General features: G+C 40.3%; 1 protein-coding gene across 1 annotated transcript in view; it reads left to right on the plus strand.

Annotated features, from left to right (window-relative positions):
• Nucleotides 1-16,652, plus strand: part of LOC100750216 (one cut domain family member 2-like) — an 84,114-nt gene that overhangs the window by 63,498 nt on the left and 3,964 nt on the right. The window contains exons 5-6 of the mRNA XM_024371852.2: nt 9,227-9,250; nt 9,936-10,045. Coding sequence (XP_024227620.1) covers nt 9,227-9,250; nt 9,936-10,045 — 134 coding nt within the window. The remainder of the gene's footprint in view (nt 1-9,226; nt 9,251-9,935; nt 10,046-16,652) is intronic.

Here is a 16,652-nt window from a genome sequence, read left to right on the forward strand (position 1 = left end):
TATATCCATTTATAATAAGCTAGATTGAATTTTTTGTCAAAAATGCGGAATAGCCGTTATTTAACCCCTTGGGGGAATTTAACTAATGCCAAGAAAAAAATAAAATTAACTTCTATTGTCCTATTGTATTTATGCACAAGATATGCCTATGGTATTTTTTAGATATTTTAATATCCTTCAAGAGGTTAATTCAGACTTTTGAAAGATTACCGAATACCGAGATTATCAGGATCTCACATTTCTAAATTTTTTACACAAAATCCACCTTAAAGAGATCTAGCAAAACGAATACAAAATCCGTTCGTTTGGTTTTTCTCGGAAAGCCATGGGGCCGATATCGATCGACGTCGCGAAAATGTTTTCGCCAGCTTCCGGGCCTCGAATGCTGTCTTACATTGAACGTGAGCATTTTGTTGCGAGTCGACCATCCCCCGCCAGATAAATCCCAGTTTCTCTTAGAAATCCACCGTAATGCAGAGAGTGCCCTTTATCATTAGCTGTTAATTTGAGGTCCTTTGCGCAGGTAGTGTTTGCCCCCCTCGCCCTTATTCAACCAGATACCATGTATTGTTAGTCGATACCCTGTAAGACAAAGCATGAATGTTCAAGCTCGTTGGAAAAAAGAAGTCGCACATTTACAGGCCGTCAGCCACATGTCGACGCTGACACTCGACGCGTTCGCCGACCTGTCTTCGCGTTTCAATCTTCGACGATCATTTCCATGCTTATTCTCTAGCCTTCTTATTTTATTTCGTATAGTTAGAAATAAAATGTTGCAGTTTAAGTATTTCGAACACACTAAGGTTCGAAAGAAAATATTGCAATTTATGTATTTTATCGAATAGATGATTTAAGAAAGTTCGTGGAAATTTGCCATATTTAATTCGTAATTCTTTTGGATAAAAACGCGTCGAGGGTTAGTGGACAAGAAACAACAGGGGTACACGATACAACGATTCGAAACGATCGTCTCGCTAGGCGTGGCGACTGATCGGAAACTCGATCGATTTCCGGACGCTTTCGATCGTCTCGAACGAAATTTCAGGGAACTAAAATATGTTACAAATTGGTTATTTTTGACGAATCAGAACGAGTTTAAATCGATCGCGATTGAATCTTGGACCATTGAGAGAATACGGAGTCTATATCATTTATTAAGGGAACTTTGTTTCACGTTTCGAGAAACCATACATATAACGTTGTTGCATCAAAAATATCGCAACTTAAATTTCAGTTCAATTTTGTTTCGAAAGGGAAAGTAGGGGCAGTTTTAGTAAACGCTAGACTAACTAGCTTCCTCGAAATGGAATCGTAACTCCGCCATTTCGACAGTTTCCCGTCGAACAGATCGATAAGGAGCTTCGGACAACCAGTCGGTTATGCCGCATTTGGTTTCGCAATTAAACGTGTAACGAGAAAATCGCTAATTATTATACGTCGAATAATACGATTAGGGTACAGAAAAAATTAGGAAAACAAACTAATTAAATCGATCCATCTCGTCCATCCGTCCAAGAAACTTCGGGAAGCTTCCGTGTATTTCAGAGAGGTCTGAGTAGTTCTGTGCTCCCTTCCTTGAAACTTGCATGTCGAACCTCGGTAAATTTATCGAATATTGCTACAAATTGGTGGAATTCGGTATGGAGATTAACAGAGTCGAGTGAAAAACAAATTAGATTCTATTTCGATGCTGGCGCAGCTCGGTTTGAAGAAATTCAAAGAAATTCGATTTTGTAAGTGGAAAGCAGGTGTGCTAGTATATCATAGACAGTTTGCGAACTTGTCACCGTTGACGTCTACTAGGAAGACTCGATATGATACGTTACGATAATCCAAGTTAATGTATTTCGCGCTGTATATTAAGAAACAAAGAGCGATCGCTGATTTTTCACTTCAAGAAACATTTGTAGATCGTTCTTCGATATTCGCTATATTTCTAATAACTAGGATGGTTCGTAGATACTGCTTGAGATAGTAAGGAATAAAAATTAGATCAGACAGAGGTGAAATTTGATTAAATTGTCGTGGATCGAAGACAAGTGGCAAGTGAATCGCACCAGAAATATTCGTGAATGGGTTCTTCCGACTCACCCATGATTATAGTAATCAGGGACGTTAGTCTACAAACACTACTCGAGTTAATGAAAAAAAACATTACGGCAGAACGACTAGACACGAGTGGACAAAAGTAGAATCCGACGAAATTGAGTTTGGATCGATGAAAGATAATGGCGATTTTTCATTTTACAAAATGCTCATTATCGCTTCTTTGGTCTTTCTTACGATTCTGGCGACCATAAGTGATTTATCAACATTGTTTGGATTACCGAAAGAAAAGTACTGAATTACACGCGAATGGACAAAAGTGAACTTTCTCAAAGTTACATGTGGATCTATAAAAGATGGCTAGCGACGGTCAAGAGACAAGTGGAAAGAGTCCATGAAAATTAACCATCGCTGGAAGCTGGTCATTAATTGAGAACGAGAACAATGTTGGTGGAGAGAGAACTCTCTTATCGCAGAGGGGGAACTTTGGAAGAAACTGTACGTGCTGGTGTAAGAAGAGAGGGAAGGTGGTGAGTTGTTCCGGGGGTGGCGCAGAACACCACGAATATCGGCGAGTTCAAGCAATAAGCGATAAAATCGAATTGCCTTCATAAATCTGCGTGCGAAGCGAGAAAATCCAAGGAAGGAAACCGGTGTGGGTGTTCTGACTCCATTGGAATGCGAGCCTATCAGGCAAAAACGGGAGAGGCCCGCTACGGAGACCAACTTCTCTTGCACGAAGTCGCCCTTCTACAGGGTGTGTGTAAAAATACGAATAATAGGAACAAATGAAGATACATGAAGAAGGTGAAAAAATTGGAAGGTAAAACGAGTAGCAGGTGGAGAAAAGGAGAAACTAAAAATTACGGTCAAAATGTGAGAGATATGTGTATTAAAAGCATTAAATAGTGGATTACAAGGTTAATTATGAAAAAAAAGGGAAACAGAAAAAATATTAAATAGAACGCAGAAAAACCACCTTTGTAAACGGAAAAAGAGTGCGGAGAAAAGATGAAAAAATAGATACAAAGAGTAAAATAAAAAGGGGATACAGAGCATAAAAAGTAGATGAAATTGTAAACAATGAAAAGAGTTGGAAAAAAAGAAGGGAGTAAAGGAAAATGGTAAAAGGAATAAATAGGGGCGATATAAAAAGAGCCAATGAGAAAATCCATAGGGAAAAGCAATACGATTAACCAGGAGTATTGTAACGAATGTAAATTCTCCGATTCCTCCTGGAAAAGCCCTTGGTGGTACTCTCTTTCAAGTTTTCATGCAACCCTCCGAGCGTTAGTGCTCGTTCAAGCGGTAACTGCATTAAAAATAGAGGGGACGAAGCGTCCGGTGTTCAATCGCGTTAGACAAACTTCAAAATCAAGATAATACGTGCAATTGCGGCGGATGGATTAACGGAAATGAAGCGGAATTCAATTTCCGGCTTGCTTGGAAATTTCCCTAAAAATGGCAAGATCCAGTTTCGCTGTATCGACGACGCCATAAAATATAAAACATTACCTCGAAACGAGCTTAAATCCAGCTCAAACTACCTGTGACCCAACAAATTTCTGTTCATATGAGAAATAAGTTAACTTTGTCCGTGAAGAAGAAGTAGGAGATTAAGAAAGAGCTCATTTTCCATATTCCGATGAGATACGTCTTTTACCTTAAGTCCATTGGAAACTAAGTTCACCGCTTGTACTTGACAACGATATTCGAAGAAATTAAAGAGAAAGGATTCAAGAAAGTGTTGGAGACAAAGAACCAGTCGACGAATCCCCATTGTGGAAGTGGTCTCGGCGACACACCCGGTGTATCGATGGAATGGGGTGGAAGAAAGGTCGGAGACCAGAGACAGAGAGTATCGGGATCACGTGGGCCATGTAAATGCGCGGCCGCCTTCTCTGCGTGTATTATTTTATTATATAGCAGAAGCTATTGGTGCCACGTGACGCCAGCGGGCTCCTCGCTCGAAACGCAATCATTCTTGAGTTATTCGGGAAAGGGGGTGGCGGCTGCGATGGAATACGGGCCGGCCCGTCTCCACCTATATGAAGAAGACGTCTACGTGCTTTGCTCGTGTCTCTGACAAACTTCCTTTTGATTGGTCCTGGCCATCGGTTACGAGCAGATCGTACGTGAATTCGATTCCGACTCGCGGTCGCTTTAATGGAGATCCGTGCTTTATGATCTCTCGTAGTCTTACTCCATTTTGGGGTGTGCTGAGTCTGTGATTCGGCAATCGAGTAGACTTCATTCTCCTCCCACGTGCTTTCACTCTGCAGTTTCCGATGATGTTTGAAAATCTAGTACTCTCGAATTTCGGAAACAGTAACAATATCGTATCCGCTTTCTTCCACGAAGAAATTCACGCTTGGAAATTTATTTCTATCCTCACGATCGTTTGCCTCCCCTTTAAAAATTCACGATGCCCGACTAAATGTTCCATTATCCGGTTGTTTTCCGGCGCGGCACAGAGCGGCCACGGGGTCGGTTCGAACATCTCAATACACGCTAGATCGGCCAGGCGAGCCGATCAAATTTTTCCGCGCGACCTGATCCTCTTCGGGACGCTCGTCAAAGTGGCTGGCCGGCTTTTCACTCGGCGCACAAAGTGTCAGCCATGGATTATTTTCCGAAAAGTTCGCGGCACCCGACCACGTCAGAGATTTTCTGCACTTTAGAAGAGGGAGATGGAAAAAGAGCAGTATGATAGAGAATATGAAAGAGAAAGACAGAGAGGGAAAGGGAGAGAGGGAGAGAGAGAGAGAGAGAGAGAGAGAGAGAGAGAGAGAGAGAGAGAGAGAGAGAGAGAGAGAGAGAGAGAGAGAGAGAGAGAGAGAGAGAGAGAGAGAGAGAGAGAGAGAGAGAGAGAGAGAGAGAGAGAGAGAGAGAGAGAGAGAGAGAGAGAGAGAGAGAGAGAGAGAGAGAGAGAGAGAGAGAGAGAGAGAGAGAGAGAGAGAGAGAGAGAGAGAGAGAGAGAGAGAGAGAGAGAGAGAGAGAGAGAGAGAGAGAGAGAGAGAGAGAGAGAGAGAGAGAGAGAGAGAGAGAGAGAGAGAGAGAGAGAGAGAGAGAGAGAGAGAGAGAGAGAGAGAGAGAGAGAGAGAGAGAGAGAGAGAGAGAGAGAGAGAGAGAGAGAGAGAGAGAGAGAGAGAGAGAGAGAGAGAGAGAGAGAGAGAGAGAGAGAGAGAGAGAGAGAGAGAGAGAGAGAGAGAGAGAGAGAGAGAGAGAGAGAGAGAGAGAGAGAGAGAGAGAGAGAGAGAGAGAGAGAGAGAGAGAGAGAGAGAGAGAGAGAGAGAGAGAGAGAGAGAGAGAGAGAGAGAGAGAGAGAGAGAGAGAGAGAGAGAGAGAGAGAGAGAGAGAGAGAGAGAGAGAGAGAGAGAGAGAGAGAGAGAGAGAGAGAGAGAGAGAGAGAGAGAGAGAGAGAGAGAGAGAGAGAGAGACGAGAAAGAGCTCTCGTTAATGCTTTATCGCGCCGTGCGCCCGACTGGATTTGGCCCACTTAGCCGTTTCTGGAATCCTTCGATCGATCCGCTCGTGACATCCGGTTCTTGCTTGCATCCATTTCGAGTTCTGCTCTCGCAACGATGGATACAAACCTGACAACGCGATCGTTCTTCCGCCTGACAATTTTAACATACCCTCCCTGCCCCCATGGCCCGACTGAACCCCTCGTCCGAACCTGACTGTCATCGGTTTGTCCTTTCCCATTGATATTACCATTCGTGGTAAGAATAGATTTTTAGTACCCAGAGGACAGAAACGAGAGTTCGTATATTTCCACTTCACGTTACATCGTCGATTTTCTGTTAGTTCTATTAGTTCTGCTAGTTTTATCAGTCGATGGAAGATATAGATTTACCAAGAAGGCATCGAGTTTATCATGCCATCTCTATCAATTTTATATTTCGATTTTTTTTACATCGAGGCAAGATCGATTTACAAAACTTCGACTTACAGAGCCGTTAACTCCATTTCTTTACTCGCGGCGAAACTTTTTATCCTCCCTATTGATGATCCACCTAACCAATCATCCTGATACTCTCCCGGAACTCGATTTATCCTTCCGAAGAATTCCAATTACCTTTCGAAAAAGAACAAACTCCCTATCGCCTATGTCAGATGTAGAGAGGCAAGAAAGGGGTGACAGGGTGAAAAATCAAACGGGGCCGGCAGGTAGCCGTGTCCGCGAGTCGATTGTCGCGACGATCATGACTTTTCCCTGCTACTACCGTGGTAATAACGAACGCGTCAATTTTTCGTCTCTGTCCGGCTGTCCATCCTTGCGAACAATCCCCCGCACTCCCCAGTCAGTTTTTCCTGTTCCTGGTGGCATTTTTTTCGCCAGTCTCCTTTCACTCGTTATCGGGTGGTTGCTAATGGCACATGATTGCCTTTCCACCCTCGTCTACAATGTTTTCGCCATCCTCTCGTACACCAGTCGCTGCCACTTCATTTTCACGGATCGTTCGTGGGACGGAAGGCTCTTCCACGAAGAAATTTCAATCGGGAAAACCACGTTCAACCGCGATCTTTCAATTCGAGAGGTTGGATTTTAAGATAGTTCCTTCGGATGGCAGATTAATCGGAACCGAAGGCTACTGCCCATAGATCGATGTTATTCGTTGAGTTTTTTAGTTGGACAGAGTGAAGCGGACGTATTAAATGTTTTTCGGGGCGGGCTTGTCATTGGCAGGTTTAGCGATCGAGAAATCGACGCGATCGAGAGTATTCTATCCAACGAATCAGCTCTTCGACCAATTTTTCGTTTTGTTTTGGCTATTAGGATGTTCCTTTGGAAAGGTATCCGTTTTTAATCCGCTGACATGCGCAGTTGTCCGTCAGACGAGGTAAGGCATTGTGCCTGTTTCTTATTAATTTAAGCGTTTTATCGATTGCTATTCTTCCTAAACTTTTGCATTTTGCAAATAATGAAACTCTGAACGAGAACCGGAGACTTGGAAAAATTGCTGCAATTTAACGTAAACAACATTTAATGTGAAAAAGTTAATACGTCAACGGGCTAATAAACGATCTTGCATGATCGACACTTGGACTAACGATAGATAGAATATCCTTGCTAATTTCGAAGAAAAATGTACGATACCCGTTTATTATCCAGATTAGGAGAAAGATCTATAATCGCAGGCATCGAGTATAATTCGCAAAAATCGCCAGTTGACCCTTGATTTTACGAGCGCAACGGTTCAAGACGCTAATTTGCAGGGGCTTGCGTTCGATTCCATTCGGGGTAGACGAGATTTTTTTCGGTCGTCCAACCGATTTGCTTCTACCTGCCGAAAAGGTGGCCCATTATCGGGAAATTTCAACGATTTCCAAGTTTCCAGGTATAGATCGAAGCTGGACAAAGTGAAAATTGACGAGTTATTTAATCTAATATCGGCTGCTCGATCGGAATTCGTACGCGGGAAAACCATGTACGCGTGTAAACGTTATTTTTCCCATTCTCTTCCTTCTTCCCTCTTCGTTCCCTATCTCCCTTTATTTTTCTTTCCCTCTTTCTCTCTCTCTCTGTCTCTCGCACTCTTTTTTTCCTTTCTCGTCCCCTATTCTCGTTCGCAATTATGCACCATAACGTTGCGAGCGTCACAAAGAGCCGGCAGTGATTACGCGACAATTTCGAGCTAATATCGCGATCGTTATTATTTCAGAGAACCTGTCGATCGAGGGACTGTGCGTTAAAATCGCTCTAAGCCGCGGCTCGATCGTTTTACAAGAGGGACGAAACTCGCCATGGGAAAGCGTTTTCATGCGAACCGATTTACAGTAGCCTTAATTCACCATTTATGCATTCGACTCGTCATATATCTATCTATTCGAACGTATTTATGATATTCATAGGTTTTCAACGACGACGAACAAATTTAGGTACTGCTTCGAATCATTGGATTCTTGAAACGTGAATGATTTCCTGCTTTTATGAATTAGTACGGAAATTGGGAAACTGGCAAATTCTCTGCTTAGAAAATTGCCAAGTCGAACGATCTCTAATTAGATAATCCGGAAATCGGTTACTTTCTAATTAATAAGTCTCGCTCATCTGTAAAACTATTAATTGATCGATTAATTACAAAAGACGGATGATCGAGAAATTTATTAAATCGCCGATTTCTTAATCGAAATACCGTGACTACGAACACATTTAACAGAACGCGCGCGGTGTTCCAAAACTCTTCTGCAGTCTTTTGGGCTCTCGGATCTAAATCCGCGGAAGAGTCGGTGCAAATTTTGCCGGGTCTAAATCAGCTCTCTCTCTCGTTGGTTGGACGCGAGCCAACGAGAAAAAAGAAAAAAAAGAACGGAACAAAAAAAAGGGAGGGAAAAAGGAGAAGAACGAGGAAAACGTGTGCTCGACGAGACATAATACCACTCAGATTCGAAACAAGGCATACATATCACTCACTCGAGACACGAAACGAACTACACGGACACTGAAAACTCGCTTTTCCAAGGAAAATGCATCTCTCTTGACACTCTTGCATCGTCTCACATGTACACACAAAATTATATATATATATATACATATATAATATATTTATATGTATATATATAGATTATATGTGTCCGCCCCCTCGCCCTTGTGCCCTTTTGGAACCCTTTAGTGAGATGTTTATCAGCTGTAGTACTATCAGTTTGAGATATTCGTGTTATGCAAGCGAATCCCTAAACCCCTTTTTTTCTCTCCACTGACTTGTTGTACGTGTTTTTACTTCTATGCCCTTGACAATCTTTTCTCAATGTTAATGTAATATATATATATACAACATTCCGTATGTATTTATGTATACATATAACAAGTCGAGATTACTTTTTTTGTTTGGCTGCGAGAACGTACTTTGCAAAAAGAGTAATTTTGCTCGTGAACGGCAAGCTAGCGTTCCAAATAAAAGATATGAATAATGATTGCTAAAAAAAGATTATACGTAAAGAATAAGTATTATAGAAACAAGAAGATATATGTATGTAAGAAACACACATAACAGAGATAAAACAGAACAGGAATGAAACATTATACACACTTGACAACGACATTTATAATCGACGACCCGGTAGTAAAAAAACAAACAAAAAGACAAAAAAAAAGAAAAGAAATAAAAAGTCGGGTCGTCAAACTAAACGAGTTCACCATTGATTCACATTCGTCTCTTTTTTCTGCTTTCAGCTGCACAGATTCCACAACGCGCAGGTAAGTACGATCAAATTACGTTGAAAATCGTTTCCCTTCCGTTTCTTCCATCGTCTTAATTGTGCCGATCGTCAATTAGACGCACGTCACTGTGCGCTCGCGAACCGTGTCTACTTGCACGGAAGAAAAAATCTTCTTACTCGTGTCCATCCTTTTTCTTCTTTCATTTCTTCCGTTCCTTCTTCCTCTTTCAATACTAGTTCGCCTTAAAAGAGAAAATCTTGAGGTGTTTCATAATGGTTACGTATGGAAAGGGGATAGCTGGAACTGGGGACACAATCGATTCGCCGCCTTCTCCATCTCATTCGCGCGGCTTTCTTTTCATCCACTAATTACCAATTAGTTCGTGTGTTTTCGCGGTAATGTAACTGTGCCACTATACTTCTATGGTAGTGTCTTTGTGGAAACTTTGATTTTATATCCGTTCGCGTTTTATTTTCATCACGTTCATTGAATTTTTCCATCTTAATTTCCATCTTAACTAATAACATTGAGTTTTTACAAAAATTAATATTATTTCGAAGGCGAATAGATCTTCAAAATGAATTTCAAGTTAATTCGTTTTATCGTTCGTTTTATTTTATTTTTCATTATCATTGTTCTCTTACGCGGGTAAAATCGGTTAGCAATTTTTTGTAATGATCCTTCAAGGGATAGATCGACTAAAGGATCGTTTGAATTTTAGCATGCAAGAGGAAAGACGAGATGGCGAACCAGGGAGAACAGCCCGCCCCCAAGAAACCGCGCCTGGTTTTCACAGACCTTCAGCGCCGTACTCTACAGGCTATTTTTAAAGTAAGTCTTGTATAACTTAACTTGCGTTTTGATCGATACCTCCACCCCGTTCTCGATTGTCCCAGGCGAATGGATGCTCAAAGACACTATGGCGAATTCAGTGCTTGTTCCTAAGAGCGTCCTTTGCCCTTCTATTATCTAGTTCTTTTTATTATTTCACCTTTCCATTTCTAATTTATCTATTAGAGTAATAATATATTAGGTAACTATTAGATTACCTAAGGTAGTACTAGGTATATCCAAATATTTTCTTATCCCATAACAGTTTTAAGAAAAGGTCATTCGCGAAGTTACATTAAACGTTAAGCAAATGAAAAACGTTCCTCCCCAAAAAACATGTTTGTGTCGTATTCATAAATAAAATTATGTAACTTCATTTGAAAATTCATTTATATAGCTTGTCCTAGGAATTGTTGTAAAAAATGATATAACTGTCATGAAATAATTAAATTCGAACGAGTGAATTAAATTGAAATAATTAAATTAAACGTACAATGAAGGACGACGGAACCAATTCAAAAATCTTTTTAAAAATTTATAAATCCGATTTCAAATGATGAAAACCGACTTCCATAGGGTGTATATACTGATAACAGAGTACCCCTCGTATAAACGCTCACGACCGGCCGAGTTTTGCATGCGTTAATGGAAACGCTCTCAACAAATCCTCACTTAACAAAATTACTACGTCGTCAGTAAATTATCTGGATAGACACCACGTGTATCCCGCATTCTATTGGTGCACCATAATAACAGTGCACTGAGGGCATCGTCGAGTCGTGGCCATTTTGGCCCTCCGAATCTTTTTAAGCTGATTTAATACTCGTCCGGCAACTCGATTCAGTTCTTTGATATTTCGCCTGTATCATTGTGATCATTTCTTACATAGTATTTGAGATACGTAAATTATATTTCTAGAAACGGAACTGAAACTCGGATATTTTTTCAACTTCAAAAATTACATTGTAATCAAATTTATGTATTTTTTTTCCTTTATATTTTTCAATTTTTTAATTGGCTCTATTTGTTCTTTGTGGAATGCGGATAGTCTATGGTGATGTGAATGAGACCGTGATACCAGTGCGAGTATTTTAGTTACTATTAACCCTTTGCAGACGACGAACCCATATATGCGTTCAGTGTAAGTTATCCGCATAGCCGATGAACTCACATATGCGCCAGGCGAAAACAATCGACACGGCCGATGCGCTCGTGTTATGTATGCGTTCAGTGTGCCTTTACCCGATGCTCTCGATACAAGCGCAAAAATGATAAATGTTTGCGATGGATAAGTGCGTCGAGAGTTATCACTCGGCACTCGTAACAATCTTTATTTCATACGTTTCAACAAATGTATTTTCTGTTGCTCGAGGTACAATTCGTTCTCCTGCATGGAACTCGATGTCACGGTATTTTAACTTCGAAATGTTTTCTTTGAGAGAAGATCGAGAAATAAACAAATATATTTTTATTTTTGAGATACGATATCGCAGAAAAATCTCGGAGCAAAGTTTTGTTCGGCAAAAATTATTTTTCCGAACGAATGTAAAGATTTTTTACTCGCTTGGTTTCTTCCCATAGTTTATCCTAAATTGTTCTATGTTTCATTTTTAGACGATTTATTAAGATAGCTATTCGCACCGTATACTAGTATCTTACAAAATATACGTTTGCATCTTCTGTATACATCTTTATATGTTAGATTTTAAACTATGCTAATGTAACCACAACAGCCAAGTATACGTGATAATCAAATTTCAAAATGTTTCATACAACGTACGCAATGTATTCATAGAAGGTTCTACGTATGCTCGATACTTTCGCGAGCTGCTACAATTACAGCAAAATAAGACGAAAAGAAACGAAATAAAAAAGAAAAAAATAAGCATTGTTAAAAATGCGTGGGTTGGATGGACGTTATCTATTCTGGTTTTCGAGCGTGTGACTGCGATCATGGTGGCGATCGACGCGTGTGACCAAGGAATCGGCCGCGAAATTATTCAACATGGATCGATAGAGGCGGCTTTACGCGCGACAGGGCTGAAACTAACCCAGCACCCTCGTCCTCCCGCGTCGTCACGCTGTCCCTGCGTTTTTCTCCGCGTGCACGCGAGAAATCAGCCTCCCTTTATTAATGCATGCGCCCTGAGAACGCTTCGACGGAGAGAAAAAGGGAATCGAGTGATTTCGAACGAAGAATATCGCTCGTAGTAAAGGGAATCCTACAGAATATTATAGATGAATTACCGATGTTTATGTAAATTTATGCTCCTACCGATGCTCGCAAAGAAATGTAACTCGAATAAAAGTGTGAATTTTCTTTTTAACGATGTGACATACATTTTGCTGTTGACATTTTACATGTACTTGGAGACTTGCTTATTTCTAAGAAAATGTATCTTAACGTCAGAATTACGGATAAGTCGAACTAAAATGTGACATTATTTTATAATATTTCATAATAATCGTAGCTAAGTATAGCGAAATATTACCAAAAGATTATATTAAAGATAAACTTTCAAAAATTACGACAGATTAATATCCTCGCTAATTATGATCGATAACGTCATGAATTGATAGGGAACTACGCCAAATGTTCGCTATGAAGATACATAAATACCGTCGTTATTAGAAAAGGCGAAGAAAGAAGTCGTCGATGACGTCGTGGAATTCGCGTTCGCGGCTGCTCACTCGATACCTTGCTCGTCGAATCGTCGATATCGCGGCCATTCGACTCCGCGGTCTAACATTCTATAATCCTCGAAAGGCGCACAACTGCTACCAAGTTAGCGTTTGCATTAATCAGAAAGGAAGAACGAAGGTGTTCAATGAACGTGTAAGAAATTCATGCGGAGAGTCTAGCTCGTCTTCGAAATTAAGCTAATTTGACTTTTTAGTAAAATATAAAGTGAGACTCGAGTCTGATCCGTTCTATACTCGATTAAGTCGCCTCGATTCGTTTTTGATCCGAGTATTGCTTGGTTGGATTCGGTTCGGTGTTCGGGTTAAGTCTGGATTTTAATCAAACGAGGTTTACATGAGAGTTAATCAGGGTTTGATTACGGTTTCTACACTACTATAATCCTAATCTACGTTTTATTTGATTAAGCTTTAAATTACTTAACTTAATTTTCGATTTGGCTTCCATGCTTTGCGAAATTCAAATTACATCGAACTTTGTATTTAATTTAAATTAAATCCTTCAGGGTTTAACGTTTTTTGTGTCTTCAGAAAACTTTTTCTTCTTTATCGATAATTACTAAGGAAGAACCTATTGTTTCATAATGCTTTTTCATAATGAGACATGTATAATATGAATAATAATATTAGTTCAATCATACAAGAGAAGTTTGGTTGTACTATATAAAGTTTTCAACAAGATTTCGTTCTATCACCCTTAAATTCGAACCTGCCACGGGTGAAACTTAAGCTAATTTCGGGGTCAGTTTGAACAAGGCGCAGTTTGAGATACGATCGCGGGACAACTATGAAAATAATGTAGATGTTCCGTTGGAAAAGGGAAAAGCACTGGTTCGGCCGGGCTCTTTGGAAGTATGCCAAATAGTTGGCGAATTGACCTTAGCCCAGTTAACGCTTCTGCTCGATCTTTCTCGCATTCCGCTTCTATTTTCCGCTCGATTATACGATTCTTAAACTTCCTTGATCCCCTCGATTCGTCTAACAAAGCTATCAGGAACGCATGTTCGATCTGCTATCGATAAAAGCTCCCTTATTATCTTAAAATTTTCTCGAATTTAAACTTCGAAATGTTGTCAATCGGTTTTATATTTTCAAAACTAGTACTTACATTTACTGAAACTAAGCTTTTTAGCTCCTTGTCCAAAATACGTTTTCACCCGCTCGAAATTAAAAAAGATAGGATCGTTGCATTAATTATTTTCTTCGTCCCTGCATAAAGTTCTTTTACTCTGCGATTAAATATTCCGTTTACTGCTTAACAATTACTTATTTCATTTCATAGATTAGGCCTAAATTGCCATTTATCTTCTTAAATGAATACAAATTGTGCTAGAAAACAGTTCTACGTTGTATGTACCTTTAAAAATGTTAAAAATCAGCAAACTAATAGAAACTTCAATAATAGGGGTTTCATTAATTAAAAATCATAATTATTGTAATTATGTTTAATAAAACTGTTCTTCGCATAAATAAGTGGAATTCCAATTACAAAATGGAATAAAAAATCAATCAGAAATATTCTAGTAAACAGATACAGAAAGGGCAAAGTTTCGAGTTAGAAATATATTGAAATATTTAACACGCTTTTTGATATTGTACTACTTACGCAAGAGATGCTAGTTTGCCAGAGTATAAACAGCGAAGAATTTTAGACATGGTTGTTCGTCGTTTTCGAGATCCAATGTGCACCCCTCACCCCATGACACGTATGCAACCCCCTCCACGTCTCTCTTTCTCTCTCACATACGGTTTCTCAGGCGCGCACAGTAGCTGTCAAGGAATAATCACGATCCTCGCGCCGATAGTGTCCCGTATTTCCAACAATTGATACGCCTCTCTCTATACCGAACTGCTATCCCGTAGACTGTAGACAGAGGCGACAGACCTTCGTTTCGTTGCGTTACACGCGCTGAATTACAGCCAGACAGGATATCAATACAGTTCCTTAAACGTCTACCTTGTTTCCAAGTAAATGCAAGTAATTCCTTGCTCAGTCGCTCTTTCACTAAAATTTTAGCCACTCCTGGGAATCTACATTTTCCTCCCTTAATTTACCACCATGTTTGTGTATGATCACGTGTATTAAGTATAATTATTAGTTAATAGATAAGTATATTTATAAGTTTGAATGGAATCGTTGATTCCGTCGTTTCATTCGAAATGGAATCGACGCTATTAAATTCTATTGCTCTCGCTCCAAACGAATGCCGAAACCCTCGTGGAATAAACACACGAAACGATTAACCCCGATTAATCCCTCTTCGGCGAAAACGAGGCATCCTGTCCCCAAAAATCCTGGCACGCGAGACTCAATCAAACGATTCAACCTTCTTCATTAAATTATCGTCCCCGCTTCGCTCCCCTCGCGCTATTTCCTTTCTATAGCCATTAAAGAAGAGGGGGAGAGGGTTAAGTCGACACGAGGGAGCAGGCTTGTAATTCGTGTTGGATCGAGCATCCTAATTTGATCGGTTTTACCAGGCTAAACGATTGCACTTCGCACATAACGCGTTAATTATTGCGTTCTGCTGCACGCGCATCGGGCCATCGGTTTGTAATAATTGTTCCTTCGAGCAATCGATACTCTCCCTCCTTCTCTCTCTCTCTCTCTCTCTCTCGGTACTCCGTTCGTGTTATTGATCGACCTACGTCGAGTAAGAAACGTCGCATGGGAAGAAAGCGTACCAGCCCGTTTACCACATGTACAGAAATGTTTACCATTCGTCGAGTCCGTGATCAGGCCGCGGATTTCTTGTTTGATTCTTCCGGTTCCGGCATCGTGGCCCGCTTTGCGGAACAAAAATAAGTACCGACTGGGAGACAGCGTTTGACTTCTCAATTCAGAGTGGAGAATTGTAGGTTGAGATGCGCCGAGAGAAGGGAAGGGATGAATATTAATTTAGCGGAGGAAGAAGTCAAAGAAAAAAGGGGAGTGCTTCGAGCACAAAGGTTCCTATTTGATGCGTTTCTTCGGCGAAAGATTCGTCGAGGACGTAGCACGGAGTGCTCCAGCTTTTTCTATCGATATTTATTTATAAGATTCGGCTTTTTCCAAGTTCGAAGCGAGCTTCGAGAAACGACGACGGCGAATTCTTTTATCGGGAACTATCTTTGTTTTAACGATTATCGTTAAGTTTGAATTAGCACTAGGTTCGTTCAAACGATTGGATAGCGAGTTATCTAAGCTATTATAGAATAGTTAGCTTTATTATGGGTTTGCTAGAAATTTATAGGATTTTAGAGACCGAAAGTCACTCTTAGATCATTGACGAATCTCAGCAGCTGCAACGAATATTCATTGATCCGGAGACTGTTCCATAAATAACGTGCTTTGCAGTCTGATTCATTAATCGATCAGTTCAAATTCTTAAATCTGGTTGATTCCTTAAAATACGTACACTCATCTGAAATAGTCAAAATAGATTCTTTAATCTAGTAAGCCGATCGTATCGTTCGTAAGTCGGTTGGGATTATCTCGACGATGCATGATCTTTTGACCCTTGGTTCATTTATTCATACATCGAGAATATTCAAGAAAGTTAGCTTTTCGATCACCAATGAATAAATTATATTAGAGGAGAAATATATATGTCGGAGATGAAAGAACACCGGAGCCTTTGGAATTTTGGATAATCCCGCAACATTGTAACCTAGAGTCTACTATAGCTGTAATTGAACAATTTTAGTTATTCAATCCGATTGTAATTGTTCGAGAGTTGTGATAATGAGCTTGGGCTCGAAATGACAGTCAGTCGCCGAACGTAGCCGCGGTCACGGGATGAACGCTTTGTCTAACAAAGGCATGGAATAATTCTATAGCTCTCCTTAAAAAGGAAATAGTTGTAACACTCGACAGTAAACATTCCAACGGTCTCTGTCCCGTAGCTCGCCACACGCAGACCCTATT

The sequence above is a fragment of the Bombus impatiens genome, unplaced genomic scaffold (genome assembly GCF_000188095.3).
Source record: "Bombus impatiens unplaced genomic scaffold, BIMP_2.2 scf_2136, whole genome shotgun sequence".
In the NCBI taxonomy this organism is placed as follows: Eukaryota; Metazoa; Arthropoda; class Insecta; order Hymenoptera; family Apidae; genus Bombus; species Bombus impatiens.